At 53.1% G+C, this 16,792-nt stretch overlaps 1 protein-coding gene across 5 annotated transcripts in view; it reads left to right on the top strand.

Moving 5' to 3' along the window:
- LOC408767 (protein dachsous) overlaps nt 1–16,792 on the top strand; it is a 175,239-nt gene that overhangs the window by 109,134 nt on the left and 49,313 nt on the right. Inside the window, exon 1 of one of the 5 annotated variants that reach the window (XM_026440140.1) lies at nt 353–991. The exons of 1 other annotated variant lie outside the window; for it this stretch is intronic. Coding sequence is in view for 1 of the 4 variants with exons in the window: in XM_026440138.1 (XP_026295923.1) it covers nt 6,480–6,548 (69 nt within the window). In the remaining 3 variants the exon portion in view is untranslated. Of the gene's footprint in view, nt 1–352; nt 992–1,033; nt 5,745–5,764; nt 6,549–8,912; nt 9,278–16,792 lie in introns of those variants that run through there. 3 more of the 5 variants (XM_026440139.1, XM_026440138.1, XM_026440141.1) reach the window with 3 other exon arrangements.

Below are 16,792 nucleotides of genomic sequence, written 5' to 3'. Positions count from 1 at the left end.
AGAATCGTGTACTGTTATTATCGATAATTACGATCGAGTTAGAAATCGTTGCTTTTTGCCCGCCGCAAAAACCGATTACGCGTGCAGCGAATTATCCGCGAAAACGTTTTATCCATCGATTAGACCGGGGGCGGGGGGGACGCGGGCCACCGCGTTTTCCGCGAATTTACGGCTTTCCCGAGGGAATTGACGCGAGGCGTGCCTCGTTTCACGCGATATTTATCGCGTGCCGTAATTGAAACGTTCGCGAGGCGATACCTAACCAGCGTTTTTTCTTTCTGTTCCAGGTAAGACGAACGACGTTTGCCGCCAACCTTTTTCTTTCTTTCGGTGAGAAAAACACTCGAGAATCGGATTGGAAATTTTCGTTTGGAACACATCTTCTCTCCTTTCTTTCGTTCTTTCATTCGTTCCTTTCCTCCTTCTTGGTCGGTCGATTGGTTGCGCGCAGACTCGGTACGCTCCCCGGTTATTCCGGGGAAAGGAGAGCGAGCAGAGAGGTGAGCCGCACGTAGCGGATAGTATACGTGCAATGTAGCGAGGAGAATGAGATATCGGACACTGACCCGCGCAACGGCGACTACTGCTTCCCGATTCCCCGCTAGAGAATACATCGCCTCATACTCTTTGTACTCCGGCTATTGGATTCCCGGGCGGACGATCGGCCCATTTCGATAAATATCGTCGGGAAAAGAGGCACTTTCAAACCTAAAAGCGTTCCGGAAGGAAATAAAATTGGACATATCGTTACACACGGCGAAAAAGTTGCGGGTTCCGGATGTGTCGGCGGTGGAGCAACGCGAGAGATCTCGTTCCACCGATGCACACCGGTGGACACTGGTGCGGCGTGCGTTGGAAGTGCAAGGCGGCACGGCGAACGTGCGGTTGGATTCCACACGGGGTTGGGGATAGGCAGCAGCAGCAGCAGCAGCAGCGGCGGCGGCGGCGGCGGCGGCGGCAGCCCGAGCAGCAGGAAGAAGGCTAGTGAACGGTAGCTAGGTGGCCAGTTAGCGGCCAAGTGTCGTGTTTGCGTTGGCTCGTCGTAAACCTGCCGAGAGAGGAGAGAGAGAGGTTGGAGGCAGCCACCTCGGAGAAGGCTGCGCCCATCTTTTCCTTCCTCTCTTTCTCGGTCGTCGTTTCTCCCCGCGATTCGAACGGGTCCAAACCTTTTTCTCTTCCCCTTCCCCTCTCCTTTGAGTTTCTCCCGTGAGAATTTCGCATTCGTCTCGTATATTCGTATATGCCGATGATACGCTCCCTTCGATACGTTGATTTCGTGCGAATCGCCAAGACCGAGCGAGTCGAGCGAAAGCAGGAGGGAGAGAGGGGGAGAGAGAGAGGGATGGAGGGAGGGACGGTCGTGTCGCGGGGAACAGGTTTTCTATCAAACGGGCTGTGTACCCATCTCTCGGCTGGTTCGCACGTACCGTCTAGTCGACACCCTAGCGGATCGCAGGCAATTAATCAAGGAGAACAGCGAAACGATTTGTAGCCGAGAGTATCCCGAGTGTAGATTTTTGGCCGTAGATTTTTAGCGTTACGGTCACGCGTCTCGTCCCGTTGTTTATTTGCCGTGGCTAGCCGTATTCGAGCCTCGTGAATCGGCGATAGACGAATAATTAAACAGTCGCGGACCAAAACAGGTTTGAATTCGATGATCGGGATGGTGGAGAAAAACCGAGGGGGATTTTTCTTGCTTCTGAGGGGGACCTTGGATCCGATGTTCCGAGAGGATACAGGCGCATTCCGCGGGAAGAAAGTATCTCTCGATACGATTAAAAGTCACGGTGTGGTATATCGGTGATCTCATGAAAGTCGACGAGCGTGGATGTCGCGGACGGAGTCTGTATCGAGCGCGCGAATTCCGAGCGGAGCCGAGTCGAGTCGAGTCGAGTCGAATGGAATGGAGTGGAGTGGAGTGGAGTGGAGTGGAGTGGAGTCGAGTCGAGGAGAACGAAGAGGAGAGCGTCTCGACGATAGATCATATTCGATATTCGATGCGCAAGAGTGGTGGTGGTGGTACGGTTTCCGGTTCGTTGTTCGATTTCGACCGGATCCTTCTTTCTCTCCCTCTCTCTCTCTTTTTCTTCGAAAACGAGGCAAGAATGCGGGCGAAGCGAGCGCACACCGCACTGGTAATGGAAAACGCGCAGAGATCATTAAGGATACCGGTAAAAAAGAGAATTCTCGGTTTTTACCGTTCCCGTAAGTATCCTCTCGCGTTCTAGAGGGCACAGCGGAACGGACAACATTTACCGAAGAAGTTTGACGCTAAAGGCGACGACCACGCGAGGCGGCCTTGACGTATTTTCTTGCTCCCTCCGCATACTCGTTTTCGACCGCAAAAACACCCGCCGTTCGATCCTTCCTCCACTGACCCGACCTCGTTCCGATCGCCCTCGTAAATCCGTCCGTAAATTTTTCCTTCGCCCGCCGAGATATCGTCGCGCACCCCGATTTTCCCGCGAATTAATTATCCATATCCTTGGATATGAGAAAGAAAAAAAGAAGGAAAGATGAAAAGGAAAGAAAAGAAATCGAAATCGATGGGATTTCTAGGCGGATCAAAGGCGGACTCGAAAGAGAATCGGCTATGGAATAATAGGGCGAGGGAAGATGAGGCTGACGGGGCTGTTTTTTGTACCACGCTCGTCTCTTCCGATCTACCTAAAGGGCTGCTCGAAAATAATCCTGTATTCATAAACGAAGGTGGAACGATTAGCGAGCTCTCTCTCTAGAGCCAACTTGAATCGTGCCTCGAATGCGTGCATCGAGTTGCTGTTACGGGACGCGGAAACAGGGTGGATGCGTCCCTTGGATGGATGTTACGCAAGGAGGGCCACTTGTTCGCTTCCTCCACCTCCTCCACCTCCTTCGAAAATTTCGCGGTGGTGTTGGCGCGTCACGAGAGACACGAGCGTTTCGTGATTACGAGTCGTTAAGAAGGGGGCCGCCGCGAACCGGTCGCTAGCTCCGCTTTCGGCGAGTCGAGCTCGTATTTCAGCGTCGTTCGCCGCGGGACAGTCCTTCTTATCCTTCCTCCTTCCGACTTCCTACACCTCTTCTCTCTACATCTCTCTTCTCGAGAAAGGAATCGTCGTCGATTCCGGACGATTTTTCGGAGGCTAATGGGGAGCGATGTGTAAAACGGCGCGAAAGTTTCCGCATCGGGGGGAATAAGTTGGTGGCGGTGATGCGCGCAAGAAGATATTTACGCGAGGCCGCGGGCGCAACGTTGGCGCAAGAAACGAGCGCTCGCCTCTCCGCGACATTCTCCTCGGGACACTAGCTAATGTTCGCCTCGCATGAGACGAATCCTACCGCGAGTTGCGGCGGCAGATACGTACACCACTCACGACTCTCTGTACGCCGTCTATTTCTCATTAGCCGGGACCCGAACATCCCGAGGAATTTATTCCGCCTCCGTTGTTCAATCCGGCAAACTGGGATCGAGACTGGGATTTTTAATTTTTGGGACGGGGGTCGTTCGGAGGGCGATTAGGGGCGGCGATATTATCGATCGGCGAAAAGTTTGGAGGCAAAGAAATTTCGGGGCGGATGGAGGAAGGCGGTTATTTATAAGAGTGGAAGCAGGGAGCGAAAGAGCGACGCGTTAAGGGGTTTTTGCGGCGAGGCGAGTTGGAGCGGGATAAGAGTTGCGCGAAATTCGCAAAAACAGCGTGAGCGTTCGCCGCTCGAATCTCGCCGCGTTTATGGCAACGAACGGTCCGTTCGGAGGAGATGGACGCGAAGCGGTCGATCCGAACCGAGGACAACGTCCCTGAACTCCGCGGCGTGGCGAGCGAGCGAGCGAGCGAGCGAGCGGGAAAAAAGGGATGGCGAAACAGCGCGGATATTATTTGCCATTAAAGCGAGGGACAATTTAAAAGCTATTACTATTACTCACGGCCTTGGTGTGTACGCGGTCCGTTGCCCGACCGCCGCCTCGCCCGCTCTTCGCCGCGATCGCGGACACGCTCTTTCTTCGCCACTTGGATCGTTTTGCGATTTTCACGCCGCCAACCGTCCACCGTTCCCCCGTCGCGCCTGCCAAACGGAAAATAAACCTCTTCCAGTCCCCCCTCGATCGCTCCACATTTTTCCTCTTCCGTCGTAAACGTTGTCGATTTCGTCCCACCTTTCTTTATAAATCGACGATTCTCTCTACGAAGATACTTTCGATCGTTTCTTCTTCAATTTGGATCGGCCGCGCGGAATCGACGAAGAGGCATTTCGGATGACGCGAACCCTTTGTCGACTACCCTTGTGTGACATTATATCTTTCGTTCAAGCTCTGCTCTTCCTATAATTAGGAGGGTATAAGTCTTTCGAGGCGATATTCCTGTCAACGAGGCCGACTCCTTTTCTCGGTTATTCCTCGCGAGGAACGGAGGAAAAAGGGCGGAAAGGAAAAATTGCGCGCTCAAATTTCACCGCGATACGACGATGTGTTCGGTAGCCAGCGATAAATAATTGGTTCGGGGAGAATCTCGAGCGACCGAGTTATACGAATTAATCGAGGGCGGCGTAGAGGGGAGGAAGGGTGATGATCGAGTCCAGATGCTCGAGAGAAGCGGGAGGGAAGCGGAGGAAGGATCGCATGCTCGAACAGGTGCGTTGCACCTCGTCGTGGTGGACGCGGATCCACCGGAGACGGTGGAGAGAAGTTGTACGTGTACGTGTACCGCCTACGGTGCCGGATCGTGGAACGATACCGCTGAAACGACGAGAGATCGAGAGAACTCGATCGGGTTCGCCGCGCGCGCGCGTGTGTGTTGTTTCGTTCCTTTCTCCGCGGTGAGCGTTGCGTGTTTCGACTCGAATTCGCACGAGTTGGCGTTTCGCCGGCTCGTTCCCTCCTCGGCCCAACAAGTAGGAAGAGGAGGCGTTTCCGGTCGAATAAATTCGCCGCACGGCCCGACCTTGCGGACACGCCAAGCCGGATCGTGGAACGTGGCCGAGGAAAGGTGGAAGCGCGATAGTTGGTCGATTTTCGCGCGATGATTCTCGAGTCGAGGAATTTCGATGGAATAATTCGAACGACGTGCAATTGGAATCGCGCGCCTCTTTACGACCGAAATAAAGGAACCAGCTCGTAACCGATTCGTCAAACGACGCTCGCTTCGTCGGTCTATCCATCCCGTCGATCGTTATTCACCGCGCGTATCTCGCCGATCGCCGCGATGAAAAGCATCGACGAGCAAGCGACACTCGAGACGCGATGCTTCGTCATGCGGCCCTCGCAGTCCCGCGCGTGTCTCCCGACTGTCAATCGATTTATACGAATGACCTCTCGCCCGTCGCGTGTCGCCCGTCCATAGCCCTATCTACGAGCTCGTCGCGGTTGCGCCTGCTCGTTCACGCACCACCGCCACCACCTTCTTCCACCTTCTCGCGCCGATTCGATCGCGGGATTCGGATTGAAACGTAACGCGCAGTTACGTCGCGGTCGTGGTCGCTGCGATCGTGGTCGTGGTCGTGGTCGTGGTCGGACGTGGTTTTCGTGCGCGAGCTAATTAAATTGCCGATCGAGCGGCGGAAAGTTGATCGCACCAATTAGCGCGAGTGGAACGCGATGGCCTCGATCGTACGATAGGGCAAAGCGCGAACGATGACCCGAATAGGGCAAAAACGTGTGTTTCGCCTCGGTGAAATTGAGCGTATATTATCGAGTTTGCGCACGAGTTTCGCCCTCCATTCGAGGATGCATCGGAAACTGACGGCAAGCTTTCCTTTCGGCCAAGGTAATTAACCGTCCCTCGCCAGAGAGAGAGAGAGAGAGAGAAAGAGTTTATTCAAATCGTGATATTCCCGATCGATACGCGCGTGTCTTGGTGTCTCGTCTCCGATACGATTCGTCGCGGCTTTCGCTCGTAATTAACGTGACTGCCTGTTCCGTTAATTTGGCAAGTTCGTGGTTCGTCGAGGGTGAATCGAAGCTGCCGGTGATTACGGCCAGGGAACGAACAGAGAGAGAGAGTTTATTTGAGGAAAAAGCCGGGGAGAGAATTATTTCGTGGAACGGTGTATCGATACGCTCGATCTTCGTGGTTGACCATCGTGAGACGCTAGCCGCATAAATTAATTACCGAGGCGGATTTCTACCGTTCGCCTCGGTAAGTAACTCGGTGTTTAGAGAATCGCGCAGGTTTAATCAACCGCCGCCGGGTTTAAAAACCGGGAGGCGAGGTTTATAATGGACCAGAGATCGGCGACGATTGTTCCCACGACAAAAGGGACGATTTCCTCGTCTTCCTCCTTTTCTGTCGCGCGACGGAGGAAAAAAGGGAGAGAAAGTTTGGACGATTTCTCACGAGGTCGAATAGGCGAAATGAAGGAGGGAGGGGGGAGCTGTCGGTGGAGGCGCTCCGTTGTGCGCCGGAGGTTTTACATTCCGCGAGGATTTATCGTAGGAAAGAACGTGTTCGCCGGTGTAGAAGCAGCGTCATGAAGGGGACCGTGATCTGACTACATCTCTTATGCGCGCTATATATCAGCGTGCCGGCAGGCAAGAAGGAGAAGGCCAGGAAGAGAAGGTAACTACGCCGGTGAGTCGTCGTCTTGTGGCCACGAACGGACGTATATACTCTACGCGTTCATATATATATATGTGTGTGTGTATGTGTGTGGTGGAGAGCAGCCCCTCTCTCTCTCTCCCTCTCTCCCTCTCTCCCTTCCTCCACCCGAAAAGGGAGAGAACGCCGGAGGAAACAACGCCGCGGAGATTTTCGTATTATTTCTGGGAATCGTTGGGGCCGATCGTCCTAGCGATACCGCGGGACTCGGTGCCCTTTTTCCTTCCATCTTGGTCGGAGGATCCGAGATGGACAAGAGGAGAAAAACGAGGAAGGAGGAACCGGGCAGAAGACGGGTTCGGTGTAATCGAGATGACTCGTGGCTCGAACGCGGAGTTCGACGAGACTCGCCGCGACGAGGCGAACCGACGAACGAACGTCCTTTCTTTCCGCTCGATTCTCAAAACGGCGCGAGACGCTACGCTACGTTTCTTCTTTCTTTTTCCTTTTTTTCATCGGACAGGAAACGTCCCCAACATCGATGCGGAGGGAGAGGAGGGGAGAAATTAAGTTTCGTTCATCACGAGGAGGATTAGGCTGGGCGAATCGCGCGAATCGCGAGATACTCGTATACTCGTCGTTACACCTGTTTTTTGCTCGATCCAACGAACCAACCTCTTTCTCCTTCCTTCGTCCTCTCGCCGTTTCGCTCGTTTTTCCGCCCTCGTTCTCCTCCTCCTCCTCTTCTTCTTCTCGCTCCACGCCTTTGCACGCCAGTTTTTCTCTCCGTTCCTCGTGCTCTCCCCTTTCTCCTCCCTCCCCCCGTGTCGCCTCCTCCAGTGACGGTAGCTCGGCTTTCGAGGCCCGTAAACCTAAGCTTAATTACCAATTAGACGTAGCGCGGAGGCACGCTTTCGCCCGGTAAAATCGATTAGTGGCATGGGACACGACGACCGACGAGCATCGTCGTTGCACCTTCCACTCTCGCACCAATTTACCGATACAAAAGCGCATACTCTTCGCGGTGCATAAACTTGCGTCACGTGCGACACGCGGTGCAACCCTATATCCCCGTAATTCGACCTCGTTGTGGAAAACCACTCTCTCTCTCTCGCTCCATCCGATTTTTTCTCACTAGAAACACGTATTATGTTATATCGTTTCGTTGACGAGGCGATCGATGGGAAAGGAGGAGCGGAAGAATGGGAAGCGATTATCGACGGGGAAAAACGGGACGCTCTATTTTCCGTTCGATAGAGGAAAATTGGAAGCGATGCGTCGAACGCGGCGACTCGTGGACCCTGGGTATCAATTTATGCGGTGCAACATTGTTGGAACGCGCTTGGCCCTGGGCCTGCTGCTGGGGGGCAATGGGATGGGCCACACGGAGAAACCCTGTATTCGAGGAGAGTGCCTTGTAAGACCGTGTTGGAGGTCAACGATAATTCAGGCAGGAGAATACCAGACCGGTTAACTTTCGAGCTGAAAGAACTCCGCTTAAAATTATACTCGTTCGATTCGAGCACGGCTTCCTCCGTTCCTTTTCTTCTTATTCCCCCGCTCTCTCTCTCTCTCTCTTTCTCTCTCCCTTCTCTTTTTGCTCCTCTTTCTTCGCTACTTCTGTTTCTCTTTCCGCCCCCCCTCTCTTCCTTCGTTCCTTTCGCCTTCCTCGCCTTCTTTTTCCTCTCTTTCTTCGCTCCCTCCCTCGAAAAGGTGTCGTCCGCCGTTGGATCAATGACTCGTACGCACCGACGGATTCTACATTACCGTGGCGCGCATTTTGATTAATATCCCCCGACTCGAGGTGGACGGGCGGTGAAAGAGAAACGACTACGCGAACGAGAAAAAGAAGAAGAAAAAAAGATCGTCCTCCCTCTCTCTCTCCACTTTGTTTTTCTTCGGCCAAGGTTTTCGAATCTATCGATCACGCGTCCCATCCTCCGCGTTCGATACTATGCTCTCGAAACTCGATCCTCTCTTATTACGAGTTCCAACTCGGAAGCGGCGCATGCGATGCGCGCGAACGTACGTCGAAACTCAATTTGTCAACGAGGATGCGTGGTTTTGTTCCACGAACCGGATTCCGTTTCGATGTACATACGCGCGACGGGGGCAACAAAACACGGGCGACCGGGCACCCGCCTCGGCACGCTCGTCCGATTATCGAGCTTGCCTCTCCTCGCAACCACCACCACCTCTTTTCGTTTCCCCCTTTTTTTCCTCCTCCTCCTCCTCCTCCTCGTCCTTGCGCCGGGCCAGACCCCCTTGCGCGGTAGTATCCCTTCGAATTAGTCGACACGACCGAGAGCCAAACCCAATGAATATTCGATCACGACTTTACCCGGCGCAGCCGTGCGACGCCGCCGCCGCCGCCGCCTTCCGACCGACCGGATCGACCAAACGATTACGAACAACTCGAGCGGGGATTACGATTATTTCGGCGATCCTAGGGTGGAGGAACCTGTTCGAAGGGAGAATTCTCTGTGAAAATTTGAAACAACGTCGCCGGGAATGGCGACGACGAGGGAAGGGAGTTGGCAGCAGGAGCAGGACGACGAGTAGTAAAGATTCGCGATGAAGAGAAGCGGATGGAGAGGCGAGGCCCGGGGAGAAGAGGAACAGCCTCTTTGGGCGATTAAACAACTTAGGGACTGCGGCCGGGCAAAGGCGCCGCCTCGTGGACGACGCTGAAACGATTAAATAAATTAGTTGCTCGACAAAGAAGGGCAGCAGCGGGATGACTGGATGGGATCCGTACGAGGGTAATCCCCGTTGAATTCCTCCTAATTATGCACGCTTTACCACCATGGCTACCAACAGGCCGAGGATCGAGTGGCGCGAAAGGAAAGGAAAGGAAAGGAAAGGAAAGGAGAGCGCATCACGAGCGAACCGGGTAGAGAAGGAGAAAGAGAGAGCGGCGAGCAGCAGCGAGATGAAGAGGGCAGGATATTCCTTTCCCCCTTCCCCCCTCCTCTTCGCGCCAAGTGGCGCAGTTCTACCGTCGGCCGTTTTACTTACAAATTCAATAAGCATATATCATATTTAATGCACGCCCAAAGCCGGCAATGTTTTCGACCGCCCTGAACCACCTTTCTCCTCCTCTCTCTCCCTCTCTCTCTCTCTCGCTTTCTCTCTCCGCCATCGCTCTCACCCCTCTCCGTTTCCGCCCGCCGCGCCTGGATCCGCGCCTCGATACTATCCGCGATCGAGGGATCCCTTTTCATTCCGTCCTGTCTCGAAAATCGCGCGGCTCGCGGTTTCATCAACGCCGGGGAGCGGATCGGGGCCGATGTCAGCCACCGGGCCCGGCCGTCGGTATTCTTCGGTGGCCCTTGCCGTTCGGCTCCCCCTCTGCCTCTCCCGACACCTTCGTGTACGCGCTCGATATACACGGGTGTGCACACGCGGTCAACATGCCGGCGTACATGCGCGAACGGACAGGGAGCAGCAGCCGGTCGGTCGCCGCGCGGTACGTACGGTCGAGCGAGAGACCGATCAAGAAAACGAATATATATATATATGTATATATACGCACAACACGTTGGTTGGTCGAGATGGTTGAATGCGTTACCCAGGGCGGTCGAGGTTCGATAGAGAAGGAGATAGCGGCGCGTGGTACGGTGGGAGGCCGCGTATCGGGACGTATCTACTAATTAATTTATACAGGCCGTTCGGAGCGGGTCGCATTAATAGAAATGCTCGGACGTGGAAAAAAAGGAGGCGAGCAGAAAGGCGAAACCGCCCGTGTACCCGCGACGCCCCTGCTGAAACGGAGCCGAAGGATTCGTTCGAGTTGTTTTGGGGAAGAGCGCGGAAGGTTTCGAGTGCGTTTTTTATCGCGCGTTTTAAATCGACGAAAGGGGCGTTAATATTATTTATAACGATAATTAAGCCTGGGCATCGGCGATATAGCGGCGTACGCGCACCACGGGAGGCCATAAAATATCTTTAATGCCTTTCCGATTCAAATTTCACCCTAATGGTCGTAATAGCGATCGGCCGAGCGGGGACAACCGAGTCGAATCGGGCCTTGCACCTGTATCGATGCTTCCAAACCAGAGGAACGTACGAGCGTGGGTGCATCTTGGAACGGATTTCGAACGCCGATATTGAGACGCGTTGTTTTCCACAGCGGCGACGACATTCCCATCTGTCGTCCGCTCGTTTCGAGAAAAAAAGAGAGGGAGAGAGAAAAGGAACGCGGTTACCGGAAGGAGCGTAATTTGCGTGCGTAAGGGCACGCAAAAGGTGGAAGGAAAGAAGGGAAAAGAGGAGATATCTCGGCGTCACGGAGAGCGCAAAATATAATCCGGAACGACTCGAAGTCATGATCGACCGGTGGAGAATCGAAGGTTCTTGTCCGGCGACGTTCCTCCGCGTACCATCTCAAGGACACTCGACACCCTGGAATCCAGAACCCGCGTGGAACCGCGCGGTTGTCGCGGAACTTTTTCGTTCGCTCGCCGCCGTGGCGAGCGGAGAGAAAGAATCATCGCAACGGTATGGCGCGCAAAAAAAGAAACGCGCGTACGTAGAGAGAGAGAGGATTTAAATGGTTACGTAAGTGGCGCATTCCCCGCCTCTCCTTAAAACAGTCCCATTCCTCCCTCGGATCTCTATTATTCCCTTAATTGATCGACCGTGTGAAACGATCGATGACGCGACCAGCCGTAGAAAAATACGAGGCGCGTTCCGTTCGCTACGCGAATATATTCCTCCGCCGCGAATTGCCGCGCGCGATAAATATGTCGGATCCGAGGATTCTCGCGTTACCTGGGAATGAAAAAAAAGAAAAAGAAAAGAAAAAAGAAAAAAGGAAAAAGGAAAAAGGGAAGAAAAAAGAAAAAGGCAGCCGAAAAATATAGTCTCCGCAAATACAGATCTAATAACTTGTCCGCTCACGTGGCGCGAAAGAAACTTTCCAAAGCGATTTACGGCGAAATTTACCGGTATGTCGGGCACCGCTGCATAATTCATAGCGCCCTGGGTGCCGACCCCATCCATTCGGTCTGCGACTTCGCGTCCACCGGCGGAGAGGACCAGTTCGCAGAAAACGTTCGACCGCGCGCGCGCGAAAGAGAGAGTAAGAGAGTAAGAGAGAGAGAGAGAGAGAGAGATTTCTTCACCCGCGTGAAACGCGATCGGTCGCGATCCGCGTAACCTCGATTCAACGGTTGCGCAGTAACGCGTTTCGCGTTCAAGGACGATGATCGTTACACGAAGGATATATACGCACGTATATATACGTGTTGCGCATGCGCGCGCAGCGCGGTGCGGTGTGCGAACACCCTGGCGAGACGACCACGCGAAGATAGACTCGCGTTCCAAAATGGGCGGATGAGCGACACTGGTTTCAATAAGGCAAGAACACGGCGCTGCAAACCGCAAGTCATGTTGCTTCATTACGCCGCCCCACGTGAGAGTAAGATGAGACTTCGAAACTAACCTAAGCCGCTCTGATGGGACCCGCCTCGTGCGTACAGCCGGGCCCCCGATAGAGCTCTCGTATCCGAGGAGAGGCAAGAAACATCCACGATGGATATTCCACGGCCGCGTTGTAAATTCTTGCGAGGAATTGCGTTTACCCGTAGTACGTAGTACGCCGTAACGGCCGTTAATTAAAGCCTCCTCCCCTCTCCCCTCACTTTTCCGCGCGCCAACGTTGCGTAATCCTCCTACACCGACTACCATCTGCTCGATCGAGCATTTGCCCGTTGATTCGGTCGATGGAATACGCGCTTGTTTCTCGCCGTATTTAGAGAGATGTTCAAGGATAAACCTCTCTCTCTCTCTCTCTCTCGTTCGGAGAGATGTCTACGAAGGAATCGGGATTACGAAGCGTTTCGAGGTTAACCTCGAGAATGCAATGGCCCGTGTGATGGCGCGGTGAGCGATACGCAACCGATACGGTGGGGAGGAGCGTGATTAAACGGCCGATTACCGACCGAGATGCGGTCGGTCGTCTCTTCTAAGATGAGTTAGAACTGAGTGGTGGCGGTTACGTACGGCTAATTGGAATTTAGCTGTGGCGCGAGGCGGAATGGCAATTTTCAGATTGCCCCTCCACGCACACGGACGTGCGTTCACGTAGTGGTGAAACGTGGCGGTTTTCGCATGGGAAAAGTGTCGACGCGCGGAAAGCAATCGATAATCGTTCGGAACCTGGAGGGGAAGAAAAAGGGGAAGAAAAGGGGAAGAAATTTATCGTGTATCGGGTGAGGCTTAATTCGACATCGGGCTCGTAATTTTGCCGACATTGTGTTACAATGTACCGAAACCGAGGCGGCTGTAATATTTCACGGGATTCGACGCGATATATCATCGGGGAGATTAACTTTCGAATCCGATACCGATCGTGCGTAATTTTCATGAGGGAATTCGCGAATACGGGATTCGGGATGCGCCGCGTAGCAGCGGGCAACGATTCACGAGATGCCGTATACGTGTTGCCTCGGTCGGTCTTCCTCTCAGGGCCGACGATAGCAATCTACATTCTTAATTCCACAGGTTGTCGTGCCTCTGCCACGATCGTAAAGTCGAAACGTCAAAACGCACACCGGTTTCCCCTGTGCACCCGCCCACCCACGTATGCCCGCTCGCGTATACGGAAGCTCGCCTCCCCCTCCCCCTCCCTTTCTCTCAAAAACCGCGAGAACCGATCATCTCGACCACCGCGTTTGATTAATCGCGTCCCCTCTGTCTTCCTCGTCCGCAAATTTTTGCTAATACTTCTCTCTCTTTCTCTCTATAACTATTTTCCGCTTCGATGTTGTAAGTCGATTTTAATGAAAAGAAAAGAAAAGTAAGTTTCGATAAAACGAATTTTATTCTCGATTTCGTTTACACTTCGTTTCCTGCGCTTTTCTTTCTTCTTCCCCGCATCCCCGTTTCAATTATCCCTATCTTTCCCTCGGTTCCCTCTCTCTCTCTCTATCTCTCCTTGTTCCTTCTTCTTTTCGGGCGGATTTGAAAGTCGATCGGCACGCGTTGCGTAGCCGCGGCCAGAAATGGGAAAGAAGAAAGGGGGGAGGAAGGGGGAAAGGAAAAGAGGCGGACTGAAGAAGTTAGGTCTGGATGAAAAACTGGGGCTGACATGTTAACGGGTAACAAGAAACCGACTTTATTGGCCGTAAACGCGGCAATCTCTAAGCCGGTCTTATCCTAGTCTGGTTCGATGCGCTCCGACGCTACCGATCGCAAAAATCCTTCTCTTCTTCTTCTCCCGTCCGCCGTTCGCCGTTTTTCCCCCTCGAAACTATACGAGTTTCGTTTCTTCTTGCCTCTTCCTTCCTTCTTTTCCTCCCGTTCGCCGAACGAGGATGACGAACGGATGAAACGACGGGGAGATGGTTCGTTCCTTAATTAGAAACGTGCGATGAGTTAGGGTTAGTGTTAGGCGAACGGAATCCTTTATTAGGAAAAGTTTCTGCAGGTCGGTGAAAGAATTGGAGGGGGGATTCGGTTGATTATCGCGAGAGAGGGAGAGAAGGTGGTTGCAACAGCCAGCGAGATCTCTCCGGCCGCGAAAGGCCTGACATTAATCTTCGAGATAGTTAGCCGAGTACGAATACGAGATTTTAATGGCGCTGAAGATATCAGCATCTGCGTTGGATTGAAATTTATACGGGGAAATTAGCGCGAACAAATGCTCGGACAATACTCGTTTCACCGAGTGAAACGGCGTTCGTTCTCGGCGAATCGACGACGGTTTAAAGGATCGTTAATCGAGGGATTAAAAGAAGAGATAGATTTTCCGTTACGTTTCGTTGGAAACTTGGGCCGAGCCCAAGGAAGCCCGTTCGATCCGCGGTTCGAAAGCGTGCGGTGAAAGGCCCGGGGACGCACCGCGAGGGATCGGTGGACACGAGTTAACACGAAACAGGCTGCTCCTTGTACGCGTGTAAACGTCTACGCGCGGCTATATTAAACGGGGAGAAGAAAGAGGAACGCACGGGTCGAGTTTTCTCTCCTTTCCCACTACGGACGTCTACGGAGTATTTTTTTCTTCTTCTTCTTCTTCCACTCCTTCTTCCTCCTCTTCTTCTTCTCGGTTGCGACGCGCGCCATGACTTTTCGTATCTGCGGCTGGCCCGTGGAACATCTGTTTGACTTACAACGTTATCGCGTTCCGTGGAAAACCGGTTGCGGCATACCAATTTCGGTTATCCCCGCTTCTCGGCCGCGCTTGGAATTCGCGAGAGATGCTCGACGAATCGTTTTCGATCGACGTCGGATCGGTTTTCGCGACACCTCTCGTCATCTTCCTCGAATGAAAATCGATCGTTCAACACCTGTTACGCGTGAAAATTTATTAGAATTTATTCCTTCGTCTTCTCGAATTCTCGTATTTTAACGAGCTCTCTCTCTATCTCTCCTTCCTTTTCGCTCCGTTTCTTTTTTTTCTTCCAAAGGTATGCGCAATTACGAGAGGTATATCGGGAATATGGGGCGAGGAATGGAAGAGAGAGAGAGAGAGAGAGAGAGAGAAAGTTGGACCGAGAGACACTTTTGTCGACCACCTGTACGACCCTTGGTTCCGACGATCGTGGAAGAGGCGTGTACAAGCGGATCTGACGGAGCTTTATCTGGTGCAACCGCTTCGCGACATGACGGATCGGTGCATTAGCGTGTTGATTAGCGTCCTTTCTTCGTGGCCCTTGGTCCGGACCGGCGGTTGTTGTTCCTTTTTTCCCTTCCCTCCCCGACCTCTCTCTTTCGAGTATTCTCGCTCCTTTTTTTTCCTCGCATCGGCTTCGCCTCGATTCCACTTTCGTCGTTTGTCGAGAGAGGGGGGGAGGGGAGGGACGCGTCGCGAAGGAAGGAACGGTGACACCGCTACAACCAACGACGACTTAATTAAGGACGACCTCGACGAACGGTTGATAACGCGGTTGATTCGGCGGCGACGAAGATCGATGCCGCTACGAGACGCTGGGATTTCGCCGCGCCGTAAACCGTTTATAAAATTGCTCGAAATCCGTTTGACCGCGAGATGGATCGAGAAGGGGAAATGGGACGATGGCAAGGCACCCCTCGGGGGCTGCCGCGCGAGATTGACCAATTCCAGTGTATCTAGCATCTACTAATATCGCGTATATGGCAGTGGATACCGGCCAACAAATCTGCCAACAACTCCTCGAGTGTGCAACATAAATAAGGGGAATCGAACATGCCGTTGAAATGTTAAACGCGTCCTAAACGTGTGTGAATATGTACACTGTACACCGTAAATGTCAGTACAAGCTTGAACCTTTCGCCCGAGAGAGAGAGAGAGAGAGAGAAAGAGAGAGATCTTTTACGCAGCGTTAACCGCATCGGGAGGAATACAAATTTGCGACCAACAAGTGTACCGTTCGTACCTCTCTCTCTCTCTCTCTCTCTCGTATATCGGAAACCTGAAATCGGCAAACCAGTCGATGATATTAACGAGTCGTATCTCGCCGTAAAACAATCGAGCGGAGTGGCGAGGCGATGGCGAATAACGACGACGTTAGCGACGAGTTAATCGGAGGAGGAGGGGGGAGAGGAAGAACGGAAGCGACGAAAGTTGGGATGACGTCGTGGTTCGACGCGGTAACGCGCGCGACAACCCGCGCGTACACACTCGAGTTCTCGGTACAAGGTATAAGTTTTGCCGAGGGAATAAAAATAAATGAAAATTGCAACGGGCATAATTCATCATCCGGCGATATTAATGCGACTGCGGGCCGCGAACGTATACGCGGCGCGGCCCGCAACGCGGCCGACAAAGAGGAGATGAAACGCGAGGGGAGAGAGAAGGAGAGAGAGAGAGAGAGAGAGAGAGAGGAGCCTCGGGATGTTTTCGCAGATGAGAACCGATACCGCGAAACCCCTACCCCGGGCCGGGGAACTTTATTGATGACGAAATACGCAATCGGTGCGATCTACCACCGCGCGCTATGTACCTTCAATTATATATAAATAATTAAGTTTCCGCGCGGACAGACCGATTCGGTCCAATTAAATCCGCCACGGTGCAAATCGGTCGTGTACCGATCGATTCATCCTTCGCGTCGATAACTTTCGCGCGGTCGGAAACAACCGTCGGAATTTTAACGAATTTCGATCGCCGATCTTCCTCCCTTCCCGAATATCCCGATATTCGAGTTTTCTTTCCTTTTCTCTCGTTTTCCATCCACGTTACGCTCGGTTACTTCCGTTACTTTTCGTGCCGGCTCGAAAGAGGGAGCGCGAATCGAGTCGCTCCCGTTCGTAACTAATTACTTGGAGATAACGCAGGTGGAGCGCAGATAGCG

This window comes from Apis mellifera, linkage group LG4 (assembly GCF_003254395.2).
Source record: "Apis mellifera strain DH4 linkage group LG4, Amel_HAv3.1, whole genome shotgun sequence".
Taxonomy (NCBI): Eukaryota; Metazoa; Arthropoda; class Insecta; order Hymenoptera; family Apidae; genus Apis; species Apis mellifera.
This window is presented reverse-complemented; position numbering and strand designations above follow the sequence as displayed.